Source organism: Pleurodeles waltl, chromosome 10 (assembly GCF_031143425.1).
Source record: "Pleurodeles waltl isolate 20211129_DDA chromosome 10, aPleWal1.hap1.20221129, whole genome shotgun sequence".
NCBI classification, from domain to species: Eukaryota; Metazoa; Chordata; class Amphibia; order Caudata; family Salamandridae; genus Pleurodeles; species Pleurodeles waltl.
In genome coordinates this window covers 1,065,836,914-1,065,854,942 of record NC_090449.1, presented here as the reverse complement: position 1 = coordinate 1,065,854,942, position 18,029 = coordinate 1,065,836,914, and the positions used below count along the sequence as shown (strand labels likewise).

Genomic DNA, 18,029 nt, shown 5'->3' with positions numbered 1-18,029 from the left:
CCCCCTGCTGTGCCCGTCGTCAACGAGACTGCCGTCGATGAAGCTGTTGTCGATGGTTCCTTCGTCAACAGTTCACCTGTCGACGGTTCTTCCCTCATCGACTGACTTTTCCTCGTCAACGGTTCTTCCCTCGTTGACAGGTGTCTCGTCGATGGGTCTGTCGCCATCAACGGATGTGATAACGGGGTTTTCGCTTTATCTCTCGTCGACGATGTCTTAGTCGACGGTGTCCTCTCATATATCTTTGCTGTGATGATCGTTGTCGACAAAAGTGGTGATGATGTAACAATCTTAGGGGACACTGCTGTGGTGAATGTCGACGTCATACTCGTCGTCGTTACTGTCGACGTGGTCGTCAACAGTGATGTCGTCGACGGACCCTTCCTGTCAGTCTGAGGAGAATCTTCCCGGCTCTTTCCCCGGTGATAGTAACAGAGAGGTACTTTTTGGGGGTGCCTTTTTTTCCCCAAAGGTGTGGTAGGCTCTGAGTGAACCTTTTTCAAGGGTTTTAAATGGGTTCCTGATACTGAGGCAGCACTCTCTTGGCCTTTTTGTTTCTCCAAAGAACGGTATCTTGATTTTTTAGAAACTTTTCTTGGAGGTTCTGTAGGCAGTCTTTCCTCACCTCCAGGCTTTTTTAGGAAGTGACAAGCGTGCGATGAGTCTTCACTCTCTTCAGAAGAAGGGTACTCCATGGCCTTCTGCTTTTGGAGCCACAACAAAAGTCTACCCTCTCTGTCTTTCAGGGTTTCATGACTGAGGGTGCGACAAATCTTACAATCCCTCACCTTATGGTCTGGATGTAGGCAGTAAATGCATTTCTTGTGGGGGTCATCGATATGAAGTCTTTTCCTCCCACAACAGCCACAATCTCTGAAAAGTCCTTTTTTAGTTTGCTGGGACATCCTGTCCACTGGAAAGCTGTGTTCTCTGAGAGAAAATATTCCTGTGAGAAGAGGAAACTGAGCAGAGCTCAGGGAGACTCCCTTCACACGACGTGTGGTAGAAAATCTGAGGGAAACAGCCTCTGTTGGGAGTATTCTAGAGGGTGCTGACGCTTGATTGGTTGTAGTTCAAGTTTGGTTCTTTTTTATAAAAGAACATGGATAGGCTATAACAGTGCCTGTTTGGGCCAATGGGGCCTAGTGTGTTACACTTACTGCTGTATATATTTGAAGTTACTGTGAGGCTCCCACCTTGACGATGGGGATGATTCAAGCATACAAATCTATGAAAGATCCAATACTGGAGAAGAGTTCTTTACCCCGATGCAAACAAAGAAGTGGGCACATTTACAGCATAAAAACAAATCAAGCGTGACTGTCAAATGCACAGGAATAATGCAATCTGCAAATGGTCAGTAGCTCATTCTGTGTCGTAGCACCCTTAAACAAACATTGCTAGGCCTTCAGCTTTGTCAACGGTTTTTAGCTATGCTGTAAAGCATCCCTAATGCTGTGCAGAAAGGCGAAAGAAACAGGCACTAGAGCAGGGGCCGAATCACTTTGTAGGTAGGCCCACCATGCATGCTCATGTCTACAAAATGAGCTGAGCTTTTCTTTAAATTTACAGTGTTGGATCAGCAAATAAAAAAAATAAGTAGCTCAATAGCAGTTTCTTTAATTTTTTGAAGTGCGGGCAGGGGAGCAACATGGACCACACAGGTGGTGGGAAGCATTACAAAGGATGATTGTGGGGAAAGCATCACAAAGGATGTGGGTGAGGAAACATGCAGGTCATGGGCAGGGGAACACAGAGGGCGTAGGTTTAAGGAAACAACACAGGACATGGGTGGAGGAAGACACACGGAGGGTGGGTAGTGGAAGCAACAAGGGAAGGTGGTTGGACGTAAGTCTTGCATTACATTAGATTTACCAGGCCACGCAGGGTGGCTCTGTGTGGGACGGTAAAGCTCATTTTAGGTTTTGTGTCACCCTGCGTGGTCCAAGGGTGACGCAAACCTTGATAAATTTGGTCCTCAAATTCAAGCAAAGAACGGGCATTAACATAACCTGCATCGGCCTTGCATGTGTGCAATACCAACAGTGAACTTATGGTGGCAGCAGAGTGGTATGCATGGGATGTTTATGAAATTGATTACTAAACGCCCATTCACCTCCGAGCAACGAAAGTACTGTTAACCATGAACAAGGGCCAGGTTCTGCATCCGGATCCCGCCTCTCTTCAACTATATGCATGGCTCCTGAATTCAACAAATTCAAAGACCTAGACATACCTCAAGACTTTAGGAATATCTTATCCAAAGCAAGAGCTGAATCCACAAACAAAACATAGAAATTGAAATGGAAGCGATTCTGTTCACGGTGTCAACAGCATATCCTCCATCCGCTGTCTGTCAAGGTTCACCTTGTTGCAATTTGAATATACAGACGTTCTTTGAAATCTTTGTCCATCTGTTCTACAAGAATAGGCAAACAATTCATGAAGGAGTTATTCAGGGCTTTCCTCCAATAAGAGTTCCTCCTCCAGAATGGCATCTCAATGCGGTTCTTTCCCAACTTATGAAACCACCATTCGAACCAATCCACAAAGCAGAACTGAAGTTCCTTACGTGGAAGGTCACATTATTGTTGGTTGTCACTTCAGCTAGAAGAGTCAGAGGAATTCAAGCTTTCACAACACAAGAACCTTTTCTACAGTTCACTGAGGACTATGTACTTCTCTGGACAAATCCAAGATTCATTCTAAGGTTCCATCTCAATTCCATCTCAACAAACCTATCATACTTCATACCTTTTTTCCAAATCCATCTTCACCAGCTGAAAGGTCTCTCCATACTCTAGACATTATACCATGTCTTACATTTTATTTGCAACATACTAAACTAATTTGGAAGACTGACCAACTGTTGGCGTCATATGGTCCATCCAACCAAGGCACTTCAGTCACAAAAGTAACTATCGCGAGATGGATTTCTGCTACCATCCAGTTTTGCCATTCAAAAGCTGGCAAATCACTCACAGTTAAGACGAAGGCACACTCCACAAGAGCAGTGTCCACTGCAACTGCACTGTTTGCTGGCGTCCCTTTGGAAAATATATGCTGTGCTGCAACGTGGAAGAGCACACGCAATTTCACATACTACTACTGCCTGGAATCTGCACACCCCAGTGATGCAGTGGTAGGACAGGAGTTGTTACCTCATCTCTTCCAATAAGGTAAGCCTCTGTTCATAGAGGTTTTTTTTTCTCTTTTCTATGTGAGTTCATTTCATGCTCTGGTGTAATTCATGATTGCTTTGTTATGTATACAGTAAAGTACTTTGGCTGTATAGATATGTATTACATTGTTACTCACCATCCGCAAAGAATAATTACATTATTACAATGTTTACCTTCAACAACTGCTTGCTATTCTGATTCAAGCATGTGAATCTATGAAAGATCCAATGCTGGAGAAGAAAATGAGTTACTTACGTGTATCTACGGTTCTCCAGTATTGGTATCTTTCATAGATTCATATGTGACCCACCCTCCTGCCCTGAGAGGCTTCCCTTATATAGCTAGAGATAATTCTTGTCACACTTTTGCTTGAAAATCCGAGGGACTCTCTTGAGAGTGTTCTATAGGGTGGTGTCATCTGATTGGTTATAGTTCAAGTCTGGTCCTGGGAGAGTAGATTTTTCGAAGCCTGGTCTGGATGCAGGCAATAAATGCAGCCTTTATGAGGATCTTCAGAATGCAGCCTTTTCGTACCACAGGATCCACAAGGTCTGAATAGCCCTTTCTTAGAAGGTCCTGACACGGTGATACAGCAGAGAAGTTTGGAAATGCCAAACTTGAGGAAAACTGAAGAACACTGAGCAGAGCTCAGGGAGACTTGCTCTCACGCAACATGCGGTAGAAAATCTGAGGGACTTAGCCTCTCCTTGGAGTGCTCTACAGGGTGCTGTTGCCTGATTGGTTATAGTTGAAGTTTGGCCCTTTTCTTTTTTTTTTAAAGGACGTAGATAGGCTTTGGCATTGACTATTCATTGCCTTCATAGCCTATGGTAATGTCACGTACTGCTTTATTAAGATACTGTGGGACCTGTCACTATGACAACAAGGAATGGTTCACGCATGTGAATCTATGAAAGATCCAATACTGTAGAACTAAGATTGCAGGTAAGACATCATTCTTTCTCTCTCAAGGGATCTCCATTGATAATCAAAGGCACTGAATAGTGTTGCGAGCCCATCCCTACAAACTGCAGTGGAAGAGAAAAAAAAGATGATCCATAGAGAAAAGTAAGCGAAGAGCTTCCTCAGGTAAGCCTGTCCTACTTGAGCCTCTGTTCTTGCATCTGAGTCCAAACAATAGTGTTTGGTAAAAGTGTGAAATGAATCTCCATATAGCTGCTTTGCATATTTCAGCAATAGGAATATTCCTCATAGAAGCAGCTGCTTTCCCTCTAGTGGAATGAGGTTTTGGTTTACTGATTTTGGTTTACCGAACAGAACTTTATTTGCTTTATTTATTTATTTTATTAGCCACCATGAAAGCAGTCTTCCAAGAAAGGTGTTGTAATGAGGCTTTATGGATTGGCTCAAACGGAGATTGCATGAATCATGAGAGTACTATGTTCAATTCCCAAGGAGGGGAGGGACGGCATATTGGAGGGAAAACTTTCTTTATACCCTCCTGGAAGTCATTAATAATGGACGCTGAAAAAAGAGGTTTGTAAAGGACAATTTCTATAGCTAGTAATAACTGCCAAATGGACTTTAATAGAAGAGAATTATAAGCTAGATTTGGACAGATAAAGCAAGTATGGAAGTTGAGCTTCTTCTTGGCACATAGTTAGAAAAAAGTTCTTGTCTGAGCACCAGATACAGAATCTCTTCCATTTAAATTAAGCTGAACGGGTTGATGGACGATTAGCCTCTTTGAGAATATTCATGCATTCCTGTGGTAGACATAAATGTCCATATTGTACAATCTCTGGAGTCAAGCTGCAAACTCAAAGAGGAGAGATTGGGATGAACCATCTGAAATACGAATTTCAAAAGAAGGTCCAGTCTGTACGGCAGCTTGATGTGTGGACACTCCGACATGTGGAGAAGATCTGTGAACTACCATTGCTGAGGCCACACTGGAGCTATCAAAATCCTTCTAACTTTCGAGTAGGACAGCTTGATGACTACTGATGGAATTAGGGGAATTGCAGGAAAAGAATAGAGAAATTTGCCAGACCACTCGATCCACAGGGCATTTCCCAATGGCCCTGATTGTTAAAGCCTTGAAGCGAAGTTTGGAAATTTTTTGTTTTCTGCGGTTACAAATAAATCTGTGAAGAAAACCCCACATGCAGAAGCTCTTTTGAACGAAGTCGTCCTGTAGAACCCACTCATGATTTTCTTGAAGAATCCTGCTTAGGAAGTCTGCTTGAGTATTCTGGACACCTGGTAGATGGGTTGCAGTGATTCTGAGGTCCCTGTCTAGCAACCAATCCAGTGAAAAGGCGTTGGACCTTGCCCCCACTTGTTCAGATGGTACATTGTTGTTGTGTTGTCTGACTGAACAAGAAGGGATTTTGTCTGGTATGTGGTAGGAAAGGCTTCAATGCCAAACGAACAGCTCATCGTTCCTGGAGGTTGATATGGTAAGTAATTTCCTTCGTGGACCATGTTTCTTGAATTTGCAGATGATCCATGTGGGCTCCCTAGCCTAACGGAGAGGCATCTATTACTATTGTCTGAGAGGGAACATCCTGATAAAAAGAAATCCCTCAAAGGAGATTTTCAACTTGCACCACCATTCGAGGCATTGCCTTGCTTTGAGGGAAAGTATGATCTTGTCTTCCCAGTGGCTGAGTATTGACTCCACTGGTCCTCCAGACATTCTTGTAGTGGTCTCATGTGGAGACGGGCATTTGGCACTTTTCTCAGAGTTGGATGAGAGGCTTTCATGAGAGATCGACATTTCAGATGTATGGATAACAGTGTTTCACCCGAAAGATACACTTTTGCATTTATGGTGTTGATAATTGCTCCTAGATAATGTAGATCCTGGACTAGTGATTAGGTTGATTTCTGGTGACTGACATGAAGACCTAGTCGATTGAGAGTAGAGACAGTTATTTGATAATGAAGCTGTGCTTGTTGTTGTGTTGATGCCCTGATAAGCCAGTCGTCTGCATTCGGATAGACGAATATTCTGAGTTTCCTGAAATGTGCAGCGACTACTGCCATGCACTACAAAAACGTTCTGGGGCTGATTTGAGGCCAAAAGGAAGACATTTGTGCTGATAGTGAGCGTGACCTACTACAAATCTCAGGAATTTGCGGTGTTTGCTGGTTATTGAAATGTAAAAGTACACATCCTGAAGACATACAGAACAGAGCCAGTCTCCTTGATGGATTTGAGGAGTAATTTTATGTAATGCTAGCATTTTGAATTTTTCTCTCCATATCCATTTGTTTGCCACTTTCAGATCTAGTATGTGCCTGAATTCGTTTTGGGACCTTTCTTTTTCACTAAAAAATAATGCAAACAAATCCCTGATCCCCACTTGTTTGGAGGTCGGGGCTCCACCACATGCTTCTGCAGGATGTTCACTTTTGATCCCAGCTTTTGCAGATGTTGATTGGATGTTGTTGGTGCAATGTTTGGTGTAGGACTAGTGAATCTGAGACAATAACCATTCTGCTCCATATTCAGAACCCAGGCATCGTTTGCGATGGATTTCCACTCTGGTGGAAATTGTGAACTACTTCTCCCTTCCGGTGTAGTTAACGGAAGAAGGGGAAGCAGAGGCTCATTGTTTGGAGCCTGTAGGGGGTGATGCTGCTTGTGCAGGTTGGAGACCTGCTCTTCCCTTAAGTTGATGCCGTTGGTGCTGCTAGAAAGGCCTTTGCTGCTGGTGGTGTCCTTGCAACCACTGAGGGGTTTGACCCCTCATTGGATAGAAATGCATTTTCTGAGGTTTGTTAGGATGCTCTCGTTGCTCCTTATGTTTCTCCAGTCTAACCATCTTCAAGGTTTCCATCTTGGTCTTTATGCGAGCAATTTTGTTATCTCTATGACTCTCACATGGAGTGTTACCAGAGAAAGGAAGATTAAGGATTCCCTGTTGAGATTCTAAAGTGAGTGCTGTCTGAGACAAAGCCAAGAATGTCATCTGAGGGCCAAACCATGACAGTAACCATGGGCTGCCAACAAAAAATTAATCGGCGGCAGCACTTGGTTCAAGACCATCATGCTTTCATGTCCTCTCTGCGGTCTCTTGGGAGGTCTTAAGCTGCTGCAGGGATCCCAAAAGGATCTCTCATTTCTGTCTCTCAGGGCAGATACATTTGCTGTTTTCGTGGTTGTGGCAGCTGTGCCACATACCTTGCGTCCCACTGAATCCAGTTTCTTACTTTCTTTGACAGATGGAACTGTGGATGAAGGTGTAGTGGAATGTACTTTCTTTGTAGCCGGAGTAACAACCGAATCAGGAGTAGGAGCTGATCGAAGCTACGGAATCAACATCATCTCCTATGCCGACGACACCCAGCTCATCCTCTCCCTCTCCAACGAACCCAACAAAGCCAGACACAACTTCCACGAAGGCATGGAAGCAGTCGGCAACTGGATGAGAAACAGCTGCCTTCAACTCCACGCAAACACAACAGAAGTACTCATCATGGGCCCTCAACCCAATGGGTTGAGCGACTCCTGGTGGATACCCACCCTCGGACAACCGCCCACCCCCGCCAGCCAAGCCTGCAACCGTTGGATCATCCTGGACTCCAATCTCAGCATGAACCATCAAATCAACTCAGTCACCTCCACCTGCTTCTGCAACCTCCGCCTCCTACGCAAGACCTTCAAATGGATCCCCCTCGAGCATAGAAAGACCGTCACACATACCCTCATCACCAGCAGACTGCACTATAGCAACGCACTGTACGCCGGAATCAACAAGAAACTCATCCGCAAACTACAAAACACCCAGAACGCCGCCACCAGACTGGTCCTCGACCTACCCCGACACTGCCACATCTCGCAACACCTGCGTACACTGCACTGGCTTCCCATAGAGAAAAGAATTACCTTCAAGATCCTCACCCACGCACACAAAGCCCTCCACGACACCGGACCAGCCTACCTGAACCAGCGACTCAGCCTCCATGTACCCCACGGGACCCTACGTTCAGCCCAGCTCTCTCTCGCAGAAGTACCCCGCATGAGGAAAACCAGAACAGGAGGACGCTCTTTTTCCTACCTCGCAGCCACCGCCTGGGATGCCCTTCATTTACACATCAAACAAACTACCTCCCTCCTCAGCTTCACGAAGGAACTGAAGACATGGCTTTTTTAAGAACCACCGGTGAACACTACACTTCCCCCGCGCCTTGAGACCTAACACGTGAGAAGTAGTGCTTTACAAGCATTGATTGGTTGATGATCAAAGGAATAACAGGTCCTGCTCTGGAAACATATAATTTTTTCTGAAGCCTAAACTTTGGCTGCAGCTGGGGAAAGGAAAGGTTCCATGGCTGGCTCTAAAAAACCTGGAACTAGCAGTTGATGGGGTCCTGATACACTGCGTTGATGAAGAGTTTAAAAAATCACTGATGCTGTTATTGACGAAACAGGTAATGAAATGTTCAGTTTTGTAGCGCCTTGTACAAACAGCTCTTGAAAAGTGGTGATGTAACGAATTGGTGAGATCCTTGGCTAGGGAGCATCTGTCCGTCTCAGTGAGAATCTTCAAATACTGGAGAAAGAGGTTGAATACAATGATCTTGATCGTGATGTGGATCTAGACCTAGGATGATAACGATGAGTGCGCCGAATACAGCGTCTTGATGAGGAGTGCCAACTGCCATGACGATGTCTTGAAGGCGCTCCGGTTCTCGATCTATGGCAAGATCTGGGCTGAGGAGACCCTGGTATCCGAGGAAGCAAAAGGCTTCACCAGAGAGGGGGCTCCCAAAACTTTCTCTGTCTGATGAAGAGGCAGAGGTAAAATAGGTGGAATAGACACTGAGTGAGTTAGAAGAGGGGTAGGAGATGGAAGAAGGATGGGCGATGATGGCGAGTATGCCCTGGAATATTCTGAGTCAGAGTTTGATGGTAATCTTCTTAGCCTCAAACTTCTGACCCTTTCTGCAGGTTAGGAATGCCTTGACGTCGACCAGCTTCTCAGAGTTGATTTTCCTCTTTGTCTCACATGTCTGATATGCATAGCTGCCAAGTTTTCAGATTCCCTATGTGTAACTGTTAGACTTGGCATCTTTTGGCGTGTTTTCCCTGTCTTTTTGCCTTGTATCCTACTGCTTTTATGGTATCCTGGACTCTGTTTTTGCTGGTTTATTGTCTCTGCACACTTTACCACTGCTGACCAGTGCTAAAGTGCAAGCGCTCCCTGTGCAAATTGTATTGGTGATTGGTTTATCCATGATTGGCATATTTGATTTACTGGTAAGTCTCTAGTAAAGTGCAGTAGATGTGCCCAGGGCCTATAAATCAAATGCTACTAGTTGGCCTGCAGCACTGATTGTTCCACCCATGAGTAGCCCTGGAAACATGGCTCAGACCTGCCACTGCAGTGTCTGTGTGTGCAGTCTTGCACTGCCAATTTGACTTGGCAAGTGTACCCACTTGCCAGACCCAAACGTCCCCTTTTTATACATGCAAGGCACCCCTAAGGTAGGCCCTAGGTAGCTCCATGGGCAGGGTTTAGTGTATATTAAAGGTGGCACATGTACTAATGTGTTTTACATGTCCTAACAGTGAAATACTGCCAAATTCAGTTTTCACTGTTGCAAGGCCTATCTCTCTCTAACTTTTAAGTGCAGATTCCTTTTGGGAGCAGATCGAAACATGGAGTTTGAGGTCTCTAAACTCACAATTTAAAAACACATATTTTTGTAAAGTTGGGTTTTAAATTGTCTGTTTGAAAATGCCACTTTTAGAAAGTGGGCATTTTCTTGCTTAAACCGTTCTGTGTCTCTGCCTGCTTGTGTATTCTACGTCTGGGTCAGACTGACAGTTGGACTGTTGTGAATTCCCTCTAGACAGTGACACAAAGGGAGCTGGAGTGTAGCCTGCATATCCTGGTGGGCCATCTGGGCTAGAGTGGAGGGAGGAGTGGTCACTTACACCTGAAAGGGCTTTGTCTGCCCTCACACAATGTAGTCTCTGACCCCCTGGAGTGTGTCTGGGGCCAGGCCTGGGCAAGGCAGGATCTTGTGAAACAACAGAGACTTTCCTTTGAAGTATGCCTACTTCAAAGGCAGAAAGGGGTATAAGCAGACTTGTGGACCCAAAACCTAAGACTTTTATAACACTTCTGGATCAAGAGGAACTTCTGCCCAGGAGAAGAGCTGGAGGACGGGTACTGCCCCCTTGCTGCTGTGTGTGCGCTTGCTGGGTTGGCCTGCAGTTGCTGCATCTGCCTTAAAGAGGGAAAAGACTGGACTTTGCCACATGGAGCGTGCCCCACGTCGCAACACAACCCTGGTCTCACCGACCACGCCACCTGATGCCATCACCAAGCCGATGCTTGCACCATGGCCTGTGGGCCCCACACTCCGCATCGCCTTGCTCTCACCGCAGCCTTGGCATCCCCGATGACGCCGCTCCCTGCTGACACCGACGCCGCTGCCTGCACCGTGGCCTGAGGACACCGCTCGTGAGGTACACAAAGCACCGTCTCATCCCGCACCGCAGTCCCGGTCCACTGACACCAGCGCCATCGACTCCAGTGTCCTTAACAGACTGGCCCTGTCTGCACCACGACCCGTGGGTGCCACATGGAATCCGCCCTGCACCGCAACTGCTGCCTTGGGCCTACCGATGACAGTGCTTCAGCAACGACAATGCCGCTGCCTGCACCGTGACCTGGAGACACGGCACGTTGCACTGCCCTGCTTCACACTGCAGTCCTGGCCTCACCAACACCACAGGATGCCCTCACCGAGCTGCTGCCTGCACCATGACTTGTGGGCACTGTACGTCCCATCGTCCCGCTCCGCACCGCAGCCCCGACGCCATCCACTCCTGCGCTCCTGACTTCAAGGGCCCGACCTCTGGATCCTACGCCTGCAACACCGCACTCCGGATCTCATCGCGAGGATCACTACTTCCTACATTTCTAAGGTACAGTTTGTGGGTCTTCCCGACACCATAGCTGGCCTGCAATTCCAGGGCCAGCCCGAACTGTTGGATTTGTATTTCACAATTCTGTGGTAGCCACAGATGGAGCTATCGACTTCAAGGAACTGTGGCCCGTATTTATACTTTTTTTGCGCTGCATTTGCCCTGCTTTTTGATGCAAAAGCGGCACAAACTTACAAAATACAATTGTATATTGTAAGTTTGTGCCGCTTTTGCGTCAAAATATGACACAAATGCAGCGCTAAAAAACTATAAATATGGGCCTGTATTTTTTAATTAATTCTTGCATAATTCATATCTTTATTACTGTACGTTTGATTTTTCTTGTTTTGCTCTTGTTTTACATAGATAAATATTGGCTATTTTTTCTAAAACTGGTGTGGTGTCCTTTTGTAGTATTTTCACTGTATTACTGTTTGTTATGTGCAAATGCTTCACACGTTGCTTCTGAGATAAGCCTGACTGCTTGTGCCAAGCTACCAGCGGGGTGAGCAGGGGTTATCTCAGCTGGATATCTCCCTTATCCTGTCTAGGGTGCGGGTCCCCACTTGGACAGGGTGCAAAACGACTGCCAACTTGAGACCCCATTTCTAACAGTAACATTTACATTGTTTCAGTGTACTTATGAGTGACATTCAACGAAGAAACGCGTGACACTATCTCACAAGCAGTACCAAGGAATGAAGTGCATAGAAAGAGATAAATATAAAAAATGACAGTTTTTTTTTTTTAGCAATGAGAATCTCTAAAAATATGCTGCAGCTGCTGCAGAACACCTTAAATGAAGGACAAAAACCTACCGACCTGTCCGACATTTTTGCATGCACTCCAGAGCATCTGCTTGCAGTACCACAGACAGATGGCATTGCTGTCTCAAGTGTAAAATTGCTAGAACATGTTTGACGACGTACACCTTACCAGAAGTACAACATTAAATTCAAACTCCTGCCTGTAGCCTTTCATAGGTGTAGGCTCTGAGCAGCATCAGGATTGGCCGCAGGGTAGGTGCGGAGCCTGTTCCTGCAGCAAGGGACACGGAGGAGCAGAGCAGCGAGCGGGGTTAAGGTGTTTTAAAAAAATATATATTTTACATTTTATTTTAATCCCCCCGCGCCCTCCCCAGCCCTGCCCCTTCTGCTTGCTAAGAGCCGCTCCTGTTGCTTACATCCCAAGCCCCATGGCACCAGGGAAGCTGCGTGTATGTTTGGGGAGCCCGTCTGCTGGGGAGATAGGCAGAATTGTGGGGTGGCATGTAGACCGGATGAGGTACCATTCTCATGTCGGCAAGTGTGGCAAGGAAATCAAAATCTGCCTCCCGCTGCCTCAGGTGCCAGTCAGACACACTGCTTGTACAGCGGGCAGTGGTCACAACAGCCTCGGTGCCATCCCCTGGACTGTGTTTGTTTCTGCTATAGGTGGAGAGAGACCACCTGGTACGCAGTTCCTTATAGTTACAGAGCTGTCAACGAGCAGGTAAGCCACAGAGGCCACGCTCTAGTTGGGAGACAGCACAGCACACTCACTGACAGCACGCTTGCTGATTAAATGCAACTCCAGCTAAGTGCACCTCGTGGGGTGGACCTCGGGTGCTGTAATGCGTGGCTAATACATTGTAGTGCGGCGATGCGGACATCACACTGAAATGTGTTAGTCTTACACCTGTTGCCTGGTACTTGGCAGGGCTGGATATGGAATGAATTTATTACACTGCAGTAACCACAGGTGACTGATAGGGGCATTACAAAGATGTGTTTGTGAGGGATGGTGCGGCTGTGCCCAGTTACAGATATCTGTACTAATTGTTTTTGTGGGCGTCTATGCGTGTGTGTGTGTGTGTGTGTGTGTGTGTATATATATATATATATATATATATATATCTCCAACTCCAATAAGGAAGTGGGACCGAAGGTTGGGCACAATCTTGCTTGTGGGTGAATAAACCTTTATTGCAAACAAAGAATATTTGTCGGAGGTAAATTGCCCCCCTCCCACTTCATGACTCCTCCCATGCTCTCACCTGGATAGGGATCCATCCATTGGTGTCCTTGAAGTACATAGCTCGCTGGTCCTTCCGGAAGGCGAAGGCGTTCTCCACGTTCAGGCGTTCAAGCTCCTCCCGAGTGGCCACCACGAAGATCTGTAGGGGAGGAGAGGTGTGAGGCATTGTGGGAGCCGCAGGCACAAGCAATGGTCCCAGACCCTTTCCAATGCATGCAGAAGAGGACAACAGACCAAACTGCACATCCCACCTCATTCAAAGGGCTCTAGACGTGCGACTTCATAACTTGTAGCCCTGCTTTCATCTCTTTGTTCTTAGTTATACCTTTCTATACCTTTGTGCACCTCTTCACACTTGTTAAGGGAACCTTCAGACTTCTCTGTACCTCTTTCTGTTCAGATATTTATACTTTTATTTATATTTCAATCTACTCCAGCATATGTATTCACACACCAGAATACATCTTTCTGCATCTCCATAGAGTTTCAGGCATCTTTATGGTTTACTACGCTTTACGTCTCTCCACACCCTAGCACCCCTCTGCATCTCACTAGCATGGGTTCTGCTTCATTTGACATCTTCATGCCTTTGCATTTTTCTTAATTGGTCTTTACTGCTCTTTTTACATCATTTATGTTTTCTTTCAAATCCAATTTTTCCCATTCTTTAATGTTTCTTCTTTATACCTATTTGCACCTAAAGGGATAACCAGAGGACTGAAGGTCCTAATATAAGCAGGGGAAGGGGGCCACTATATCAAAATTTGATAGTAAAAAACAACTACTAGTTTGGGGTACAGAGAGCCCTTATGCTCATGGGCCCCAGTGCCACTGCACCTGCTGCGCTATTGATAACTACACACCTGTTTGCACCATTACGTTTTCAGCACAACAACTCGAGAACGGTAATGCAGATTATGAATACAGAGTTCTGAGCATAAAACATAAATATGCTTAATGGTGCCACCTACCATCATATTTAGACAAGAAACTACTACAAAGCGCTCCCCACTGGCTTATGCAGCACCCCCCGCTTCTTCCACGTCTCCCTCTGCTCCTCTTGCAACTGGATCCTTCTGTCGGTAGTGAAGAAGGTGCTTCACAGGGAGACGCGACCACGAAGGAACCTGAAGAAAGCTACAGCAACTCTGCAACTTAGGCCCAGATTTTCACACAACGCAGCGGTTGTGCACTGCATGAAAGAGACAGGGCAGGAGTGCGCCATATCGCCAAAGAATGGCGCATTTGTGTCCTCTCCTTGCACTGGGCCATTCTGTGCAGCCTACAGCCAATGCAGGCAGCGTGGTGCAATGGGGCCTGTGTCACGGGCAGGATTGCTTATGTGCAGGAACGCCACCTTCCCCCACGTAAACAATTCTTAGCAGGATTTTCCTGCACAATGCAGCACATTTAGAAAGAGTAAACAACGAGGCGACATGGAGATATTTCTCCTTGTTGCTCCTCTATCGGGAAGGCGTACAACTCTGACTCACGCCCATGTGTACCAGTGTTGGTAAATCTGGGAATGCTTCAGAATACACGGGTGGATGTGTGGAAAATCCCAGGCTCCGCCCATTAACGCCTTCCCGGCGCAGTGTAGCACAAGGCAGTCACGTGCACGGCAGTCACGTGCACTGCCTTGCGTCACTCCAGATTTACCAAGCTGTGTGCGCCCACGTAGTGCTCCTCTGGGTGGCATGGTAATTCTGGGTGACTAGAACCTTCACAAATCTGGGCCTCAATTTCAAGCAATTAACAAGCATCATACTGCCAATGCATCGGCCTTCAATGCATGCAATATCAGCAGTGAACTCATGGTGGCAGCAGAATGCTATGCACGTGATATTTATGAAATTGAATACTACCAAGACTTTAATTTACACTGCCGAGGCCTGTGAGAAACTTTAATTACGCCAGAATAATTGTTGTGATTTTTCTAATTTCACATAAAATTACAGCGAAAATTTGGGGGAGGAATTTTAACGTGATGTGTACCATTCGGGGAATTTTTGATGCAAGTGCCATTTCAGATAGATTTTTGTTACCGGAGCGGGCCGTTGGTTTAATTATTGAGAGCAAATTTACAAACCCTAATGCAAGAAGTGTTTTGAATGCAAGCGATTGGCAATCAAATCAAAATTACATTTCCAGCTTGATTTTTTTACCTCAACGGATCGTTCATGCAATTTTTTGAGTGCAAGATGCATTTTGAGAAATTATACATAATTTTGTAGTAATTCTGTGTAATTACTCTATAGCAAATTACACGAGTTGCACACCCCTAGTGCCTACATAATGGCAGGCCAGTAAATGTATCTTCTCACGATATGGGTCCCTGTACATAATGGAACTTGCTAGCTCCTACCAACAGCCACTCAAGCCAGTCTGTAGCCAGGTGCTACAAACAAGGTGTGTGGGTGATGGTTTTGCGAAGTGAAATATTGGACGAGCCAGAGAAACAGTCGGTGTGTGGCAGGAGTTGAAAGCAGGACAGCGGGGTTCTTTTTACCCCACCCATAAAAACCCAATATTTGGGTGCTGAAGGGTACGTAGGAGGTTGGTTGAATGAGAACCATCCATTAGACTAAAACATAACAATCATTCATGACTAGCTGTAACTTATTTGCTGAGACTTCCCTAGTGGGTAACCTGGAGGTTGTTTGGAAACCAGGGGGGGGGGGGAATGGCACAGTTGTGACCAAACGCGATATTGCCCGCTGCTGAATGTCCCCCATGCCACCGACGGTTGCAGAATGGTGCTCCAAGTTGGTCTGGGATGCAAAGGCTGAAGAACCCATTTATGTAGCTCGAGGCTGCCCCAGTGGGAGGGTCGGGGGGAAGTGGTGGGGAAACTACGGCCTTGATGGCAACCGATACGCAAGCCCTGGTTTCTTCTACTGTCTGATTTCACAAGCATGAATTCACTATGCAGATACCGTGCATTGTATTACAGTGTGAATTTTGCTGTGAAATCAATAACATTTGGCTTATTAAAAAAATTATTTGTTGAAACTTAGAGCTCCAGGTAAAAGGCATGCATCTAAGGAACAGAGAAAAAGGTAGCCTTAACTCGTTTTCAAGTGTTGGTATCTTTCATAGATTCACATACTTGAATCATTCCCGTTGTGGAGATAGAAGTGCCATTGTAGTATGGAAAGCAGTCTGAGATCACTACGTGCCTGAAAAGCCGGTGGTGGTGGTGGTGGCGGCGGCGGCGGTGGTGGTGGTGGCGGCGGTGTTGGTGGCGGTGGTGGTGGTGGCAGTGGCGGCGGTGGTGGCGGCGGTGGTGGTGGTGGTGGCGGCGGTGTTGGCAGCGGTGGTGGTGGTGGTGGCGGTGGTGGTGGTGGCGGCGGTGGTGGTGTGGGTGGCGGTGGCTCTTTGTCTCAAGCCACCCACCACCATCTTCTGGTTAGGTGAAAAATATGTATTTTTCTCAAAGTGAAATCTTCTTCAAAAGGAAGTCTCTTTAAAGCCCGTGAGGTTTGTGGAAAGATGAGAATTTGTACAAATGATCCTCACACGAGGTGCTTTTCCTGCCTAGACCCTGATCAAAAGGCTTAGGGCTGCAAACTACGCAGAACATTTTCAGCAATGATTGTTAATGAGAGTGCGGGATCACATTTGAGGTGGTTCTAGAAATTGAGGGCCCTACAAACCCACTCCCCTGGGGATGAGGGAGTCCAGAGCACCCCTCTATGAGAAGGGGAAAAAAGGACATACTTCAGCTAGACATCAAAAACATCACTCTCTGTGGAGGAGCCAACTTTGTCAACTCCTGAGTCTCAGGAAATAATACCATAAAAGTCCCACAAAAATATCAAGAAGCCCTCTGTCTCTTTCCCCTGCACAGCAGGTGAAGAAAAGAAGACCTTCAGATACCTCAATGACACCTCCAACCTCACCTCAACTTAAAAAGTCTAAATCGTTGACTAGCATCTCACCACTTTCAGTGTCGACAACGAAGAAGTACCCGTTGATGATCAGTCCCACTATGACTCCCATATCGATGACCACTCCACTGGCAACTGTCGCATAGATGGAGCCCCAAACAAAAATTCCGACAAAGACAGTCTTGTTGACAGGCACCTTGTTGAAGACTGAACCATCTATTTGTGTCCTGTCAAGGGTAGGCAGTAGTAGTAGTACAAAACTTTATTCGACTTTCAGCAAGTCATAAAAGTGTCATAAGAAAACACATCCACATGTATTAACCCAATAAATAGATAAAATAATATAAATATAATAAAATATAAATAGTGGGAATAAAATGCATACAATCAATTGTCCGTTCACGAATGGATAAATGACCTTATTAAGTTTGCACCAATACCCCCATAGACCTTATTGCAATTAATACAGAACATAAAAAATTTGCCAACATTCCACACATTTCAATAGAGGGTAAGACTTGTCTGCTAATATACGCACTACGGCACTGACGCAAGTTAAGCGATCTTAAAAGAGGAACTAAAAGACACTTTCTCTGTTTTGTATAAAATTTGCAGAATAAAACCACGTGAATCGTAGTTTGGGATGCCGTTGCGTCACAGGGGCATGCCCTCAAGGTTGTGCTCTAGTCATTCATGGTCGGAAAAGTTACTAAACGGTGGAAGGTGTCTAACCTTAATCTTGTAAGAACAAAGCGGTCCCGAGAGTTTACCACATTTGCCAGATAGGGCTGCATACCCTCCACAGACCGAATTAATTGGTTAGACATTACACTGGGCTTTTTTGATTCAACTTCCCAGCGACGTTCTTCTAGATGCGTCGGTGTTAATGCCTTCAGTTCCTTCCTAGTTATTTTTTCCAGTGATTCCGAGTTTGTATAATATTCTTTACTGCCCATGTCTTCGAAAAAGGTCAAAATATATCTCAGCCAAGGAACTTTTAACGAGTATGTTGAGGCAATGCAATCAGAT

At 45.8% G+C, this 18,029-nt stretch overlaps 1 protein-coding gene across 1 annotated transcript in view; it reads right to left on the bottom strand.

The window, feature by feature from the left end:
- Window positions 1-18,029, bottom strand: part of COLQ (collagen like tail subunit of asymmetric acetylcholinesterase) — a 323,105-nt gene that overhangs the window by 28,265 nt on the left and 276,811 nt on the right. The window contains exon 14 of the mRNA XM_069212095.1: window positions 13,130-13,249. Coding sequence (XP_069068196.1) covers window positions 13,130-13,249 — 120 coding nt within the window. The remainder of the gene's footprint in view (window positions 1-13,129; window positions 13,250-18,029) is intronic.